Below are 16,569 nucleotides of genomic sequence, written 5' to 3'. Positions count from 1 at the left end.
GTATTTCTTAAGTACCTAAAGTCATCTCAACGAACTGTGGCTGTGACAGACCTAGCCAGCAAAAAGTGTTGGGCAACAGAGATGCACAGTACTGCAGCAACATGGAAAGGTAGGGGCTACAGTAGCGGTGCCTGGACCGCGCAACTCCACGTTGTCCCAGGACAACACTACAGTTTCCCCGTGACTCCACTCTCCCCGACTACGGCAACTCCCACTTATCGCTCGACTCCTCTAGTGACAGAGGCAGTACGAACTAAAGCAGAGTTTGGCATGGGGTCCACTGTAGTCACCAACGACCCTACGTGCTGCACACAAAGACAGCAGGGGGAAGCAAGACCTGGCCTGAACACACCTACTACCAGCTACCTCAATACCACTGCCTTGTACTTCAAATGTTGGATTCTGCACTTCAACAGTCTCTGTGAAGATACAACCGCTGTTAAACACAACGGTTGCGGATTCTTTAATGGGGCTTATAACTGAGGCAGGGCAATCCTTGTGGGGAGGTGACAGTGCTAGGGCCAGTACCAGGCGGGAGCGATGAAATGAAGCAAAATCAGGCAGACAGGCACCACAGCCAAATGTGCTCAACACACCTGCTGCCGATAACTCTCTGGGCTTCTTTTAGGCTCCAATCACCAATGCATTCACCTGAATGGCACTCAACAATTCAGAGATCCAAGGCCCAAGAAACCAGGGACCTCCGCGATTCCAACTGCAACGACCCACCGAACCTGTGGTACTCGAGGTGTCAACATAAGTCGTCCAAGCTGCCACAAACATGCCCATAAGCAGTTGGGCAATCAAACGGGAGAAATGATAGGGGTGCATATGCTCCTAAAAACAGATGTTTTTTATAGAGCCCTACCTAATCACGGTGATAGCACCCCATCACCTCTTTCTTTTAACATGTTTTTAAATGAATCTTTGCACTGGCTTTTAGCAGAACCCCGCGGGCAACATAAGTTAGAAGACCAAGGGCCATGCTCATGTGATGACACTTTATATTTTTTGTGATTAGCAGACCCTAAGACAATGTTATATTTTACCGATGCTCAAAGGGAGTGATTTTGGCAGGTAAAACCAGCCCTGACCTACCTTCAAATGTTACAGTGCCCCAAAAAGTTGCTTTAATGTAGTATGCTTTTTGGTTGGTGCTCTCAGGAGTTGGGGATAAACGTTTAAGCAGCTGAAATTATGCAAAGGTCTTTTTAAATTGAATCCTTGTATAGTATTTCAATATTAAAAATGCAATTTTGATCTTTTTATGCATGTAATATACCGTTGTAGTTTTTATTTAACCCAATAAAGTATCTTTTGAAAACTGATTGATTGATAGGCGTACATCCCATGGCGCAAGCAGCTCCAACCTAATGTTGGCCGTCTCCGCACACCGTTGGAGCCGCCAACGCTTAGTGCACTCCCCACAACCTCTCACTCCCTCCACAAGGATTGGGCTAGGGTTCAGCCAGGTGCCGCTTTAGCAGGGGCTAGCAGGGAAGAGGACCCTCTGTAACACCTGCTGCACCGCCGACGCTCTGCCCGGCTCCGCTGCGACCTTGATCCTCCGACCCCAAAATGAAAATGGAGCCTCTGCTGATAATTGCATTTTGGTAGAGACATCGGGTCAGAATTAGCCTGAAGAACAACAGATTACATTTTGCAATTGTATTGTAATGTAATTGCATATATATTGTGCATGCTACCCCTGACGAGGCATTGGAGTGCTAAATTATGGGTAGCGTACTACTCCATCGCCCAAAGTTAGTGGGTACTATTTTCATAGATTTGTTGTATATTCGCTTAGTTGTGTGCCCTGAGGAAATATAAGTATCTCCTATTTTGAAGTGGTGACTGTTGGAAATTGGATCTCTAGTTGGCAGGAGTATGCACCCTGCCCAAGAACAGACCACAATCCTAGTCAGGGTAAGCTATAAACACACTGTAAACTAACCTGTGCTCGCCCTCTGGTAGCTGTGCACAGAGCAGGCAGGCTTAACTGAAGAGGCAATTTGTAAAGTATTTGTGCGCACACACAAACACACGTGCAGACAGTAACAAATACACCACAAATACATCTGCACAGGTTTAGAAAAATAGAGAATGTTTATCAGAATAAAACAAGACCAAAATGACAAAAATCAAATCAGTAGATGTTGAGATATGAATTTTAAAAGAAGAAATGCAAAAACAGTACTTAGAAGTCAATATAGCTAAACGGATACTTGCGGTCGCGAGGGACCTTCGTAAATCAAATGTTCAGGCCAACTGTAATGTATCCGACTCGAGCTCTTGCCCATGTTGCTTTTTCGCAGCTTCTGAATGAGTTTCATGATGTCCTTAGGTTTAAAGATCCCTAATAACCCATCATTCCGAAAAAGTGGCTGATCTCAGGTGTAGCAGCAGCAGATTTGGTGTCTACCACCTTCTTCTGTATCCCTTGTCACCCAGTGTCCAAAATATAGATTCAAAGAATTTAAGGCATTATCAATTCATGACCTGGCACATTCTCGTGCGCAATATCAGGTCATTGTTAGTTAACTGGTGGAGGCAACGCATGGTCAAGCGTGATGTTGACTCTCATTGGCAGCGTGTATGAGAACGTAAATGCTAATATTTGTGGCTTCGTGCAGGACCAAGGGACTAACTTAAAAAAAGTTCTATCAACCTCAATAAAATGAAACAAAAAAATTATAATTTAAGATGTTTTGTGCCAGTCCAGCCTCGAATGTATTTGAGGTAAACGATACAGGGTGAAACGGCATGTGTTGAAAGTGAACCTTTAACATTACACCATTTCCCATGACATACCTCTAGAACCTCCCACCTGATCGGAGGTGTTCTCTAAGGATTCATTCTTGCCCCAGTCAGGTTTAACCTTTACATGGAAGCACTCAGACTAGGCCTAGCAGATTCCACAGTTACTAACTATACATCAGTTCTTGGATGACACTCATTTCTACACAAAGAGATCATCAGTGGAAGACATTCCTACACTACTCATAATAAATGTTTAGAAGTCAGAAAATGAATTTATGTTCAACCCATAATAAACTTAATTTCTTCTTATCACCCCTAAACATCAAAGCAGATTTGACCCACAATCACTGTCTGAGTGGAAGCTAGATTGTCTCTGCGCTGCCTCATCGCCTAAAGTTAACTCGCTGGGCTTCACACTGGATAATACAAGATCTCTGGCATGGCACATAACTCATCTCATCAAGTCAGCTAATTTACTTCCACTCTTGATAAAGCCAAATATGTTACTACTTTAAAATCGACAAAATCAGAGTGTCCTTTCCCACCTTGGCTGTAGCACTGCTCTGATCGAAGGCATGCCTTAAACATCAGCCTGTTTAAACTCATCCAAAAACATTCTGGAACATCTTGGAACTTTAGCAATGGCTCACGTGGGCAAGAAAAATAAACATTTATATCCGCTGAATAAAGACGACACGGGTGGAGGGAGAGTGAAAAGCCAGGCTCGAGTCTAGCCTGAGGCCATTCAGCCCTCCTCGACCGTCAAGCAGTGCGGGGCCTTGCTGGCTAAGGAGCAGGCGAATATCAGGCACAAAATTAACAGTACTGTTGTAAATACATGAGGGGAAACCCCAACGGCAACGTTGGACAGCATTCACAAATGTAAAAACATCCGACTCGGTGATTTGTCACGGATAAAAAACATGTATGATACAACCATGCCACTAGGTGGCTGGTAAGCAGTATTACAAGATGAAAAGGAAGGATTTTTTTTTTTTTTAAATAATTCTGCCAGTGTACGTAGTCTTGACAAAGAGAGCTCTTGCAGAAGCAGTCTGGGATTAAGCACAAAATGTATTTACAAAATATAATTTTCTCACATATTTTAAAACGGATTCCTGCTGGGGCAAAAGCGCCATAGATGCACAGACCTCCTCGATACAATAAGGGGTCTATGTTTTCAGACCCATGTACACAAATATATGGGTGCTGCAACACCATCACAAAAACACACAACGTAAAAAGGTGCCCTTTCTCCTATGAAACACACACAATTTGTGCCTTAACAGAATTACTAAACAACCTAAATGATATGGGAAAGCGCCAAAAGGAGAAACCCTTAGTACTGTAAAGCCATGTTTAAAAGCGTGGCTCAGCCTAGATTTAAATGTATTTGACAAATCTGCTTCCAATAAGTAAAGCTACATATTCCACAAGTGAAAATGATTTGCCCACTTTGCCTGCGCGGGCTTTGAGAACCTCTTGGAGAGGGGTGGAGTGGAGGGGGGGGGGGGGAGGGGGGATAAGAGACAGTGCAGGAGGGCAGGATGGAACGTATGGAGTATTTAGAGGGCAGCATAAACTCAGAACAGCACCTGTGCCCTTCGTTTCTAAGTTTGTATTGTCAGTGATGAAAGTAAAGATTAAATTACATTTCTGATTGGCAAAGGATTTCTACATTGACAAAATATGAGGCGAAAACTGACTTTGAGGGACACTGTAAATAATAGAACACGGGAAAGTCCATCGAGTTAAATGTTTCTGCCAGACAGGTAGGATGTCGACCACCTTGGAAAGGCTTGAGATGTCTATAAAACGAGAAGATCATCTATAGTAGTGCCAATTAAGACAGTCAAGGAGGTTGAGTGCACTAAGACGTAGTGGTCACTGTTTCCAATCCATAGGGTATTATTAACCTCCAGCAAAATTGCTGAAAATGCATAGTACATACGTTCAAATGGAGAAGTCGTCTGCATTGTAATGGATGTGCACACTTGCCCTTGGTGCCCAACTGTACTGATGTTTGGATTCCTAATGCTGATTTTCGTTGTCATAGGCAAACACAGATCATGTGTGTTCGCCATGGCATAGGCCTGTCTCACGGATTGTGGTCTTGTTGGTTTGGGAAGGACGCCCAAAGTGCTACCCTCATAGTGGTGGAAGGAAACTGCCTTCACCCGGAGTGGTGCAGCACGAGCACGGTGGTGGCAGCATACGAGGCAGGGACCAACAGGAGTGAACTGGTCCCTTATAACCTGTGCCACTAGAGTGAGTATACAGGCTCACTCATTTCAAGGTTCCGGGGCTTTGTACTTAACTCACCCTTGGCCTACATTGTTTTTCTGTGAAGTGCTGCACAGCGCATAAGTGGTGTATCTGTAATGGGTGGGTGTATGTGTGCCTGTGAATGGTACCATACATGAAGGATGTTGTACTGAGCAGTGAGTGATGGTGAGTGTGTGTGCTAGACGTATGTGTGCCTGTGAGTGGTTCAATACACAAAGGGTACAGTGCTGGGCAGTGTGTGCATTATAAATGTATGTGCTGGGTGCAGGAGTGTCTACGAGTGTACAATGCACAAAGGATACAGTGCTGTGCAGTGTGTGTGTGTGTGTGTAAGCTGTATACATGCACTGGATGGATGTGTGCTGTGAATGGTACAATGCATGGAGGGCCCCGAGTTCCATTTTGGGAGCCCAAGTCCTGCATGGTGAAATATGGAGAGGAGGTAGAGAAATCCCCCAGGACACATTTATGTATCCCATGTACACTTTGAAGGGTGCTTTAAAACGCGCCATAATGGTTACAAGCACCCTTATTCCCGGTTGGACATATCCATAAATCTCTGAAAGCCTAGAGAGCACCACTCCCCACACCCCACATGCAGTCAAACATCTCATGTTGCCCATGGGGCTACAGCTGCCGCCCAGTCTTCTTGTCTGCCAGTCCTGAAATCGAGATGCCATGCCCTTTAAATATTCCTCAATCAGGGATCGGCTCCAAACTCCTGACAGACTCCATGGGTATTATGAAACACAACAAGGGCACCCAATCGAGTCAGCACAGGACCTCGGGAAACATATTAGTGAGCACAACAGTGGTCCTATGCATGGAGGAATTGTAAACAAAGGATAAATATAGACACAATGGAAACTACATTGTATATTAACTTGCCCAGCCGGGCAGAGGTCCAGTATTTAATTTTCAACACACATTTTCAGAAAAATACCTTCAACAATTTCTTGGAGATGGGCACAAGCCTGTACCCAAACATTTACAAATTGTCATGGTTAGCAGAGTAGATAGAAAGTAGAATGAGATTTTTAGGCAAGAGCTATTATATTCTGTGAATATAACAATAACAGAATTTTCATTCACACCATTACTGGAATTATAGTAATTAATACACAACACAGTATATGGTGTAGTAATTGTCGACGGCGTTTCGATCCCATTAAAAAGTTACAAGGATCATCATCAGGACTGAATAAAGCCTAATTATTCCTAGCCATGATAGCCACGATGAACAGCTCGCACGCAGTTGGTGCTGGCCGGTACAAATTATCGGTTTGCAGTCGTGACCCGTGAAGAAACTGGTTGTTCCGTATTATCCAGGCAATTTTCAGCAATGGGACGTATTATCCGGGCAAATTTCCAGCATTGGGACGGGGAACAGTCAAACCGGCATTAGGAAGGAACTATAAAGGAAAGCCGGATTTCCTAATATTCGAACTTGCAAGTCAGAAAAGCAATACTCATTAGCATTAAAGACTCTGAGATGCACCTGGGCAGACGTATGTTTTTAATACTTGCCTTGTAAGGGTTCCGTAGGCTCGTAGAAAGAAAGCGGCACACCCTGATGAGAAAGCAAACACATGCAATTTAATAAACGAAAAGTAGGTGTAATTTAAAATGCATGCACGCTGTGGAAAGTACTTTGGGCTAGTGTAAGTTGAAACTGTCGCCCATGCCAGGAGGGTTAGCTCAGCTTCTAAGGCGACAGGAATGCCAGGAAATGAGAAGTTTTGCGACAGCGTGTCACTGAAAGGCTGAAGGGGGTCGGGAAGGTGAAGTCAAAGGCCTGGCATGGTGCATCAGTGGAAATGGTTGTCACATCAGAGAAACCTCCAACCGAGGGTTGCAGCCTAAACATGGTGCACTGATGAGATATCCCTAGTATCATAGAAGGGGTCAGAGCTGCAGAGATCTGGCATCATATAACCTGGATGAGCCTCTGCCTGCAACTCCACATTCTGGTCTACAGAGAAGAAATCAGCTGCTTATCTGTAGCTCTACTTCCCAAGCTCTAGTATCTCTCATAGAACCACATGCTTGAAGCACTACACGTCACCAGGCCGAGAACCCCCAGTATTTCACCATATAAATAAACAGCATTAATATGTCCATAGGCAAAGCAAGTTTTTGTTTAGTAGCCCATTTCCCTCATTGAAACGGCCCAAACTACAGCGACTAAGGCGAATATGGTAAGGTTACATAGTTGCAATCCTAGATCTCACCGACAGAGGATTTCTATATTGAATGCATTCACAGAATATCTCCATCTAATTTCTGGATCCAGGAACACTTTTTTTCTCCAGATATTTCTTTCCAACTTAATGCCTCTCCAAAAGCAACCACACATTTTTGGTTGCAGGTAATTTCGATTATAATTTCAACCTAAACTTAAGAAAGCAACTGGGCTCCACAACTCTTTTAAATTCTCACTTTCAGGAGAAAAAAAATGCGAGATGGGCAGAAGTCTTCTTCGACAGTCATTCGGTTCGGTCACAGTAAGAAACAAGGAATGCTCCATCTGCAGAGCCCTGTGCAGGTTATCGGTTCATTCTGATGGTAAGGACAGAAAAAAGGATCTTAAGTGCAATTTTCATATCCATTCCCCCGAGTTTAGAGGTGGGGCTGGGGGTAATTCATGAATTTAAGGAAGATATCCTTGGTGGATAACTAGGACAAAAAGTATCTTCACCCTCACGTAATCTCCATTCATATTCACAAATGCGAATTTCAATATCTCAGTTTTATGCCTCTCACTGTCCCTGGCTTTACCAGGCCATCTCTTTCTGTTCCCCATCACTGGTCTAGGTATTGCAGAAGAAATATCTTGGGTAGCTAAAGGAAGGAAGCACTGAATATGCAGGTCACCGCTGAGTGCAGAAGAGATTCGATAATTGCAGTGGTGTGGAGCTAAAGGCATTTCTGATGTACATAAAAGAGCATGTACTTTGAATAACAAGGATTGTTGATCCTTGTGCCTAAGCAGGCAACCGAGTATTGGATTCTCTATCAAGGTGGGGTGTTGGCATTTATATGGGACACAAGGTCAATTTCAGAGAATGTTTCAAAAATTGATCTTATGATTCTTCTATTAGGTTGTACAAATACAGGAAACACAGGTAGTGCAGACTGCAGGTCATCTAGAAATTCTCTACTTGTAGGTCGCACGGGTATCTAGATTGCCCTGTGCTTTTCCCCATAATTGGCTACATAGAAATATGTATCTTATAGGTGTACTGCTAATACCCAATCCGTGTTGCTGAAGGCCTATGGCCAATGTTGCCTTCTCTCTCATTTGCTCGCTGTTTTTATGCCTCGAGTAGGAATGAATGGGCCAAGGTTTATCAGAATAAAGTAGCAGAAGTAAATCTGCTTCAAACGTTCTCTAGACCTCACCTTTCTAGCAGTGCTCCCCTCCAGAACCAGCTGGTTCAAGTTAAGAGGATTAATTACTCTCACAGGTGGAAAATTGTATGGGGCCTTCGGAATAAACCTAGGCTATTGTCTGTCCTGTGAAATCCTGACCACCATTTGTCATGGTTAGGTTATTTTCTTATGTGTCATGCAATGAAGTGTGTATTTTACTTCCATAGAACCCTTGTTAATGGAAGAAAAGTGGAAAGAATCGAGTTTTTGGTTATTAGCTGGAGGCTTCGAAAGGAATGCCAAACACTGGGTTCATCCGCAGCATCTGGACTGACTTGTTTGTTAGTAAGGCTTCTACCTCTCTTGCAGAGGTTTACACAAGTAGGGCCTCCAGATTAGCTTGCGGGTAAAGCGGTCACAAGACTGAAGGCTGAGAATACCTCTCCCCCCCATTGTATTGACTAACTTCAGCGTGTTGGCTTACATTCTCATCTTCTGTGTATCATCAGCATGCAAAACCAATAAAGATTTTAAAATAGGCAAATCTAGGGCTGATTACTGTACATCAAGCTGGAATCTGGAAAAGGCAAAGAAGCTCAAGGAAATCCTGACAATATCAACAGTTTAATCAGATTCCAATTAAAATGTAGCGGTAACAAAGTTGTGTACATAACAGCTATGTTGCAAATATATAATCATGAACATGTTAAATATGGTTAGGTCAAGAGTTGAGACTGGAGGAAGGGAATAGAGTAAATTATATGATTAGGGTAAGATTTAAGGGTATGCACTTTCAGACCGCTAGAGAAGATCTCGTGCAGCCGCATTTTCTGTTTCTTACCTCATATAATTTGGAGGCCACCAGTTTCCGACCTGTGCTGTTGGTACCCTCCATCACTACCACCTAGAAACAAGCAAACAATTGTTATTTTTCAAATTCACAGAAAGGGATACCAGGACTAATTATTTTTACGCCATGTGTAACACTCGTTAGCAGAATTTTTAAAGTGGCACAGATTCAAAGTCTACGATCTCTAAGACACAGGTTTAAGACCAAACTATTCACTAGTTGGAATCAGTTTCCTAACACATCTGCTATATGTTTAGTGTAGACACAAGGACAGAAGCACGAGTGAAACACTCCTATTTAGGGCATCAAACGGTTACGAAGATGGTGTCAAAACACAGGCCATTGTGGTTTTCCATTTGTAGTTTACTTTGGCCTTTTTAATCCTTTCCCCCAGCAATGCAATGATGTTAAAGAGCTCGACTTACACACCGATCTTACAGTTTGAGTACCCACGTGGGGAACCACACAGAAGCAGCCTTCACTGACTTGGTGAAAGTTATGCCATTTGCACTTCCTGGCCTGCAAGAGATGTTCACCAAGTGTCATAAACCTGCAATAGCTGTTGCCCTCAGGATCTAGTTGCCCACAGACAAATTCTCTTCAAACATATGCATCAATTCCCAGAGTACCCTGTGATAACACCCGAGGAGGACCAACGAGCTGGCTGCCTCCATCAATATCGCTTTTATTTCACAGACTATGTAACCCCAGAAATAAGACATTTGCTCTTAAGGTCTGGTTGTGGCACTGAAGGAGAAGGAAATGAGTGTCTCCCTTCTGAGGACACTATTACAGAATCAGAAGAAGTACCAGTGGACAAAAAAGTTCCTAATCCGGAACACTTTCTTTTGAAGGCATCACCGAGTCAAACTGAAAGCAGCTGCAGCTAGGAACCGTTTGATAGAAACTTGGTTATCCATAGGCAAAAAATAAACAAAGTATTGAGTATCTCGGGTCTCGGGCTCAAAATTCCACGGCCTCGACAATTCTCGCTCCGGTGTCTACTCGACTCACGGGGTCTCACTCTGCAACTCTGGGCAATAGCTTGCTTAATCTCCACAACGGCCTCTCGCGGCGGGATGCCTGGCTTTCACCCTGTGGACACCCTGCCGGGGCCTCTCACAGGGGAATACCAGGACGGGTTCCCTAAGCAAGCGCCAGGATATATATATAAATACACCTACATTTACATTTACATAAGAGGATCACTTACGTCTGACCCTGGAAACACAAGAGGCAGATTTCAGCTTTGCTAAACTAATGGCCAAGATGACATGACAAGAAGAGATTTCGTCCATTGGTAACATTCTCAATGGTGAGTAGGTGGAAATATAGGAGAAAGGAAGCGTCACTGCAAATGAAAGGACGTATTTCAGTCCAGGGTAATGTTTAGGAATTTGCGAGTACTGTAAATTGATAGGCATGTGGATCGACTGTCCATGGTCCTGGAACCTTCTGGGCTGGTTTTCTTATCAAATGTCATTTTCTGACTGTAGTGCACAGAGCCTTTGTACCAAGTGAGGGCTTCAACAGTAAGTAGTAATGAGGTTAGTTGCAGGCAGGAGTATGCAAAAAAGGGCACCATGAATTGCAGGATGTCTGTGCTGGGTAGTCATCAGCCTCCCTGAATCAGCAATCAGGGAATGACAAATGTCAAGTCCTGCATAGAAACGTCATCTCTTTGAACAATAGAAAAACACTGACCCAACCCCTCATCTTCAAAATGGCAGGGCTCAGAATGAACTAATAAGCAGCCCCTTGCTAAAAGGTACTCGCTGAATTCATAAGGATTAAGGGGAATTTCAGAGCGCACAAAGAGATATCTCTTATGAAGAAGGCGCTAAAATACACTCTCTTAGCCCACATGCTTGCCGTAAGACTAATAACCTATAGCATCTGTCTTTTAGTTGCCTCTGGTCAAGCCATATTCCTGCCTCCTCTACATTATGAGCCTCTTCAACGCTGGAAGACTTTCAATCTTTATCAGGGTCATTCTTGTTCAGACCACATCTCGTTAGACACCAAATCTCATTGGGAACTCGACTGGTGGTTGCCCATCAAATAGGCCTAAAGCAGCAAACCAATTTTTGGCTAACTCAGATACCAGACAGGTCCATATGTGGTGCCAATGTCTGATTATGTCCATAGGGGGTTGAGGGCGTTATGGCCAGCAACTGAAAAAAAGATCCACATCAATCTTGGAGGACTGCCTTAAGCTTGTACTGACATTAGCTCTACGTTTTCATCCGATGAGTTGTGCGGTGTAGAAATACCCTAATACCCTAATACCCGAACACGTTCCTTCACGCAGTCTGCGATCAGCCCACAAAGACCTACTTGAGGTACCACGCTTTAAGAAAAAACAACAAGGAGGCAGCAGTTTCCATTTTTTAGCAGCCACCCTATGGAACTCTCTGCCGCTAGCCCTCAGACAGAGCAAGGACCTTCTTGCCTTTAGAAAGGCATTTAAGACTCACCTCTTCACACAGGCATACTTGAAATAGAGACTTTCGTTGATTCACCCTTTGTTATGTTTTTTATCTCTTTCCAGCGCCAAGAAGCCCTCGGGCGTATGTGCGCTTTATAAATTTTAATTAACATAACATAACATTACATGCCTTAGAACTCCTGCGGGTACCGTTGCCATTTAGAGTCTAGCACAGCAGAAATTTCGCTGCTGCATCCTCCTTTAAATGAACACTCAGTCTGGAGTGAAGAAGTATGTCAGTAAGCTTGGGGGGACCAGGTCTCCCCAAGGGCATGTATGTCTGCAACATGTGCACCCATGCACAATTGAGGGGTGCAACAGGGTGTCAAAGTGCCACCCTGCCACCCTTCTATGTTTCCCCCAATTACCGAATCGGTATTTACTGATTCGGTAATTGACAGTCATTCCTATGGGCCTCCAGGCCCATAGGAATGAATGGCAATTACCGAATCGGTAAATGCAGATTCGGTAATTACCGAATCATACCGATTCGGTAATTAAATGGGTAAAATTACCTACATCCAGATTGCCAGTTCTTAAATACCGAATCGGTATGATTCGGTATTTAAGAATCGGTAATCTGGGATTACCTACATCGGGCCCTAAATTACAGAGGCAGTGTTCCCAGAAGTCCCAAGAAAGATCTAAATTGTTAACAGAGAAGATGGCCGCTTAGGCTCCCAGCTCCGCAGACCTTCTCATCCTGCTACAAGATCCTGCCAGTTATCCTGTGCCTATGCAACTCTCCCGGGTAGACGAAACAAAATAATGCTACACCGAGTGACCACGAAAGTTCCACCTGCTTCGAGAACAGAGAAACGTCGCCTTGCAGTTTGCGGCCTACATCATCATTGAAGCCGGAGCCTCAAGTAAGAATGCAGCCGGCTTCTAGTTGAACAACATCGGCCAAAAGAGTTCGGGAGGAGCCGGTCCACCAGAATGGAAGTAAATTTTGTCCGATTTCAACATCAAACATCCGTATGGATTAGCGCCGAAGTGGGACACCTCAATGGCACTGCGAATGCGAGCTGAATAATTGGTTGTCGGAGCCCGGAATATAAACGGCTTGGTACCGTCTAAACTGCGACCCGATGGTTTCGGGCATATCCTGAAGACGGCTCCGCAATATCCTTGCATGCAGAGGGGCTGGAATGCGTGTCTTCTCTTCTGATTCTACTGGGTCTATCCCGAAGGACCAAGGATAGACCGTGAACGAAACGCGCGAAATGGCGCTCAATATCGGCCTTCGTGTGAATCGGACCCGATCCTCCGAGAGGTCTGGGAAAATTCGAATGGGTGACCTGGGACGACATATCCTATCTAAGGGATCTCCGAGACCGGACCAGAATTTCCATATCGAGGGGGACCAACTAGTGCTGACCAGGGTTGAACCTACGCTTGGGGCTATAATGGCGGCGATCGAGCGTCTTCATCTCTCCCTGAATTGGAAAGCCCAAGCCTTGGAGCACAAATTGGACGCCGTGGCTTTTGGACTGGGAAATAGTGACATAGCTTTTGTTCAATTCAATGACACTGTGGAAGTAACAACATCCACACCACCCAGACTGATGGCGGCCAGCAACCCCATAAAACGAGTGATGCGAGAGACCCTGGATTGCAAATTAGCTAATGCCCGTGTATTGGAGGTCCCAGTCGTGTCAGTGCTCACAATATTGTTATCGACTGAGGGAAAATCGTACCAGGCAATGTATCTGATGACTCATGTGATGACTCAGGAGTGGCTCGACAGGGTGGCCCTTTCTGCCTTTCCGAACTCAGTGCACCTGGACTTTAAACAACATCCGTGGTTTTTATCGACACAGATGGGACCCAGTGACAATGAGACTGAGAAAGCCCAGCTATTTCCGGCTCGGTACTGTTCTTTCGAATTTTTCAAGATGGTTGCTGTTCATTTGAAGAACATTCATGTACCTGATCGAGCGGGTCAAGGCTGAGAACGGGGGGGTGGGGGAGAGTGGGGGGTGGAGGGGGGAGAAGAGGCCGGGAGCCTGTACGAAGGCCCTCCTACGCTTATTTCTTTTAGTATTTGTAGATTAGATGGGGCGACAGGCACACTGCTAGTTGGGGTCAGGTGTAAGCTACATACAGGGGTGCAGGGTGGGGGGTGGGGGTGTTGCGCGCGTTGCGTTTTTTAAATTTTATTTTCTTTCTTTATTTACTGGATATCCTGTCTCAGTTTTCAGTATTAAGGTGCCAATGCGAGCTCTATTATTTTGATTTGTCCATTTTTGCATACAAGTGTAAGTACTTTATCCTGTTTACGATTTTAGTATCGAGGGGCGCAATGATCATTGATATCCTGATTTTGTGGGTGGAGGGGCCTGTGGGCAGCACGCATTGATATAGACTAACTCAGCTAGTTTTATAATCCGGATTCGTCAAATGTGTGTTAGAGTCTCAGTGTCCTGCTTCAACAGCTGCCGATATTGCGACCTTTCAATTGTTTGATTCCTTGTATGTTTTGGACTGCATTGCACTTGATACGCTCTTATTGTTTTTCGTTTTTTTATACGAATAAAAAGATTTACAAAAAATTGTTAACAGAGTATCTCATGGGCCTCTCCAAGTCCACTGCAGACTGGTTCTCCAGACATCTTCGAGATTTCAACGACTGGAAGCTGAACCCGAATAGCATCCATTGTCTCATCCTCCTTTGGGGACCTCTGGACCTAGACCTCTTTTATTCTCAGCTAAATTGTCAACATCCTAATTTCATGAATTTGCACCCAGACCCCGAAGCTTGGTCAAAATATGCTTTTATTCAGGACTGGTCCCTTTCCCACCATTATACTTTCCCCCTTTGCTGTTCTTTCCACAGTCCTCTCTTCGTGGGGTGGTTCTAATTACCCACCCTGGCCTCTTAGGTTTGGTTTCCCAATATCTTGGAACTGACGACAGAGTCACTTGTATGAGACCCAGAAGGTCCCCCACACTACCTTATATCAAAAGGGCATCTTCGGGATTGGGAGAACTTCTGGAGATCCTGAAGATGGTGGGAACCTTCGGGAATCACTGCAGATATGGTTGACTAATCCTGGGCTGCAGGAACTGGGCATGCCTATAGCTCTACCTGGAAACCCTTGCTTTGTTGGTGTCTGGAACAGAACCTGGATCCCCTTACTTGCTCTGCTTCCACAGTGACCAATTTTCTTTTAGTTATCTTCTCTAAAGGCCTCTCTTACAGAATTATTAACAGCACTCGCTACTATTGCTGCTTACCTTGCCCACTTCAACGAAGTAGGGACCATTTCATCTGCCATCTCATGAGGAGCTTCAGCCCTAAAAGATCTCCTCTTCAGATATTTTTCCACATGCAACGTCTCCATTATTCTCTCATTTGTTCCATCTAATTTCCAAATTCCTCACTCTCCTTTTGAGATTTATCTTTTAAACGTATATCCTTGTGCCTTTTTTTCTTGTAGAAGGGTCTGAGACGTCAGAGCTCTATGCTGCACTTACACCTTATTGTGCTACATTTTACATTTAAGCTTGCACCAAGATGGACTCCTGATTCATCCTCTATCCTTATTTCCAGTCCTCTCCATCTCTTTGTGTTGTCAACTGTCGCCAACCGTAGATTTCTCGTACTTCTTCTCTTTGTTCTTCACACCAGTTAGCACTGTATTTTAGAAGTCTCCAAGCCAGTCTGTTACTCCACAATGGCTCGCTGTTTGAAGAATACAATGGTAGCCACCGTGATGGATACTTCCAATTTTAGTGCTCATTCCACTCTTGGAGCCAAGACTTTAAAGGTCTTGGCTTGTGCAAAGATCTTCAGAACCTTATACCTTAAGCCAGCCAGACAAAAGGCCAGAGTCCTTTCTAGGGTTTCAACTTGCATATTGTACCTAGATATACTGAAGCAGAAATCTAAAATTGTATTTAAAACGAAGAGGCATATATAATGTCCCTCCCATCCTTGAGCCCAAACAGGGTCTAGTGGAAGACAGAAGAAGAAAAACTGGAAATAAATATTTGTATTAACATATGCAAAGAAGGGAATTAAAATAAGCAAGTAAAGCATTAGTTTCATTTTTTTTGCTGGAAGCAGAACAGGTCTGAATTATCTTCTCATAACTGTTCAATGAAACAATGAGAAAACAAAGACGCTTGATTCAGGCACCTTCTATATGTTGAAACTGCTGCCAAATGCACACTGACACATGGAAATCTAAGACCTGATTTTACTACATGCAAAAAAATGGCAAGTTTTCAGCAAGTGCAGAATATTTTTTTCTGTTTCAGATTGTGAATCTTAATGTTGGGCAATGCTACAGTCACCAAAAATATATTCTGCATTCCTCAGTAATTTAAAATTGAAGATACCCAAGCTGGTCAGGAGCCAAGCAGTCAGGTGGAATTTATCTGTATTGGGATGACATACTGTTGCATTCAGTAAAATAAAGATGATGGGTCCTAGTTGTAATGTTCAAGTAGTATATTTATTCTTGGGATTAGATAGTCAGGTACAGCATTCAAATAGGAATGTAATATGGTAAGAAACGCCACCGGGAGCAGATAACTTCCTGCTCAGCCTCCAGGTAACTGATAAATCCCTTGAATAGCAACAGGTAGAATCGTGGATTACATCACAGAGACATGACATAGACAAGAAGACTCTAACACTAAGGAGGGACTAAGAGAGAGGAAGAGCAGGATATAACACATACCCTGCCTTTGTTTTTGGTCAGAATAGTTGGGTGAACACAAAAGTTGGAAGCTTTGGCTCCAGAGTGTTTGTGGAGATGTGTGTACCACAACGGCATCCCTTATACAGGGGCCATAAGTATCC

General features: G+C 44.0%; 1 protein-coding gene across 1 annotated transcript in view; it reads right to left on the bottom strand.

Moving 5' to 3' along the window:
* The window catches only part of POLA2 (DNA polymerase alpha 2, accessory subunit), a 288,530-nt gene that overhangs the window by 148,785 nt on the left and 123,176 nt on the right, over positions 1-16,569 (bottom strand). Inside the window, exons 9-10 of the mRNA XM_086938034.1 lie at positions 9,260-9,322; positions 6,574-6,616 (exon numbers count right to left, since the gene is read on the bottom strand). Coding sequence (XP_086794160.1) covers positions 6,574-6,616; positions 9,260-9,322 — 106 coding nt within the window. The remainder of the gene's footprint in view (positions 1-6,573; positions 6,617-9,259; positions 9,323-16,569) is intronic.

The sequence above is a fragment of the Lissotriton vulgaris genome, chromosome 9, assembly GCF_964263255.1.
Source record: "Lissotriton vulgaris chromosome 9, aLisVul1.2, whole genome shotgun sequence".
Lineage (NCBI taxonomy): Eukaryota > Metazoa > Chordata > Amphibia > Caudata > Salamandridae > Lissotriton > Lissotriton vulgaris.
Note: the sequence above shows the minus strand (reverse complement) of the source record. Positions and strands in the feature narration are given on the sequence as shown.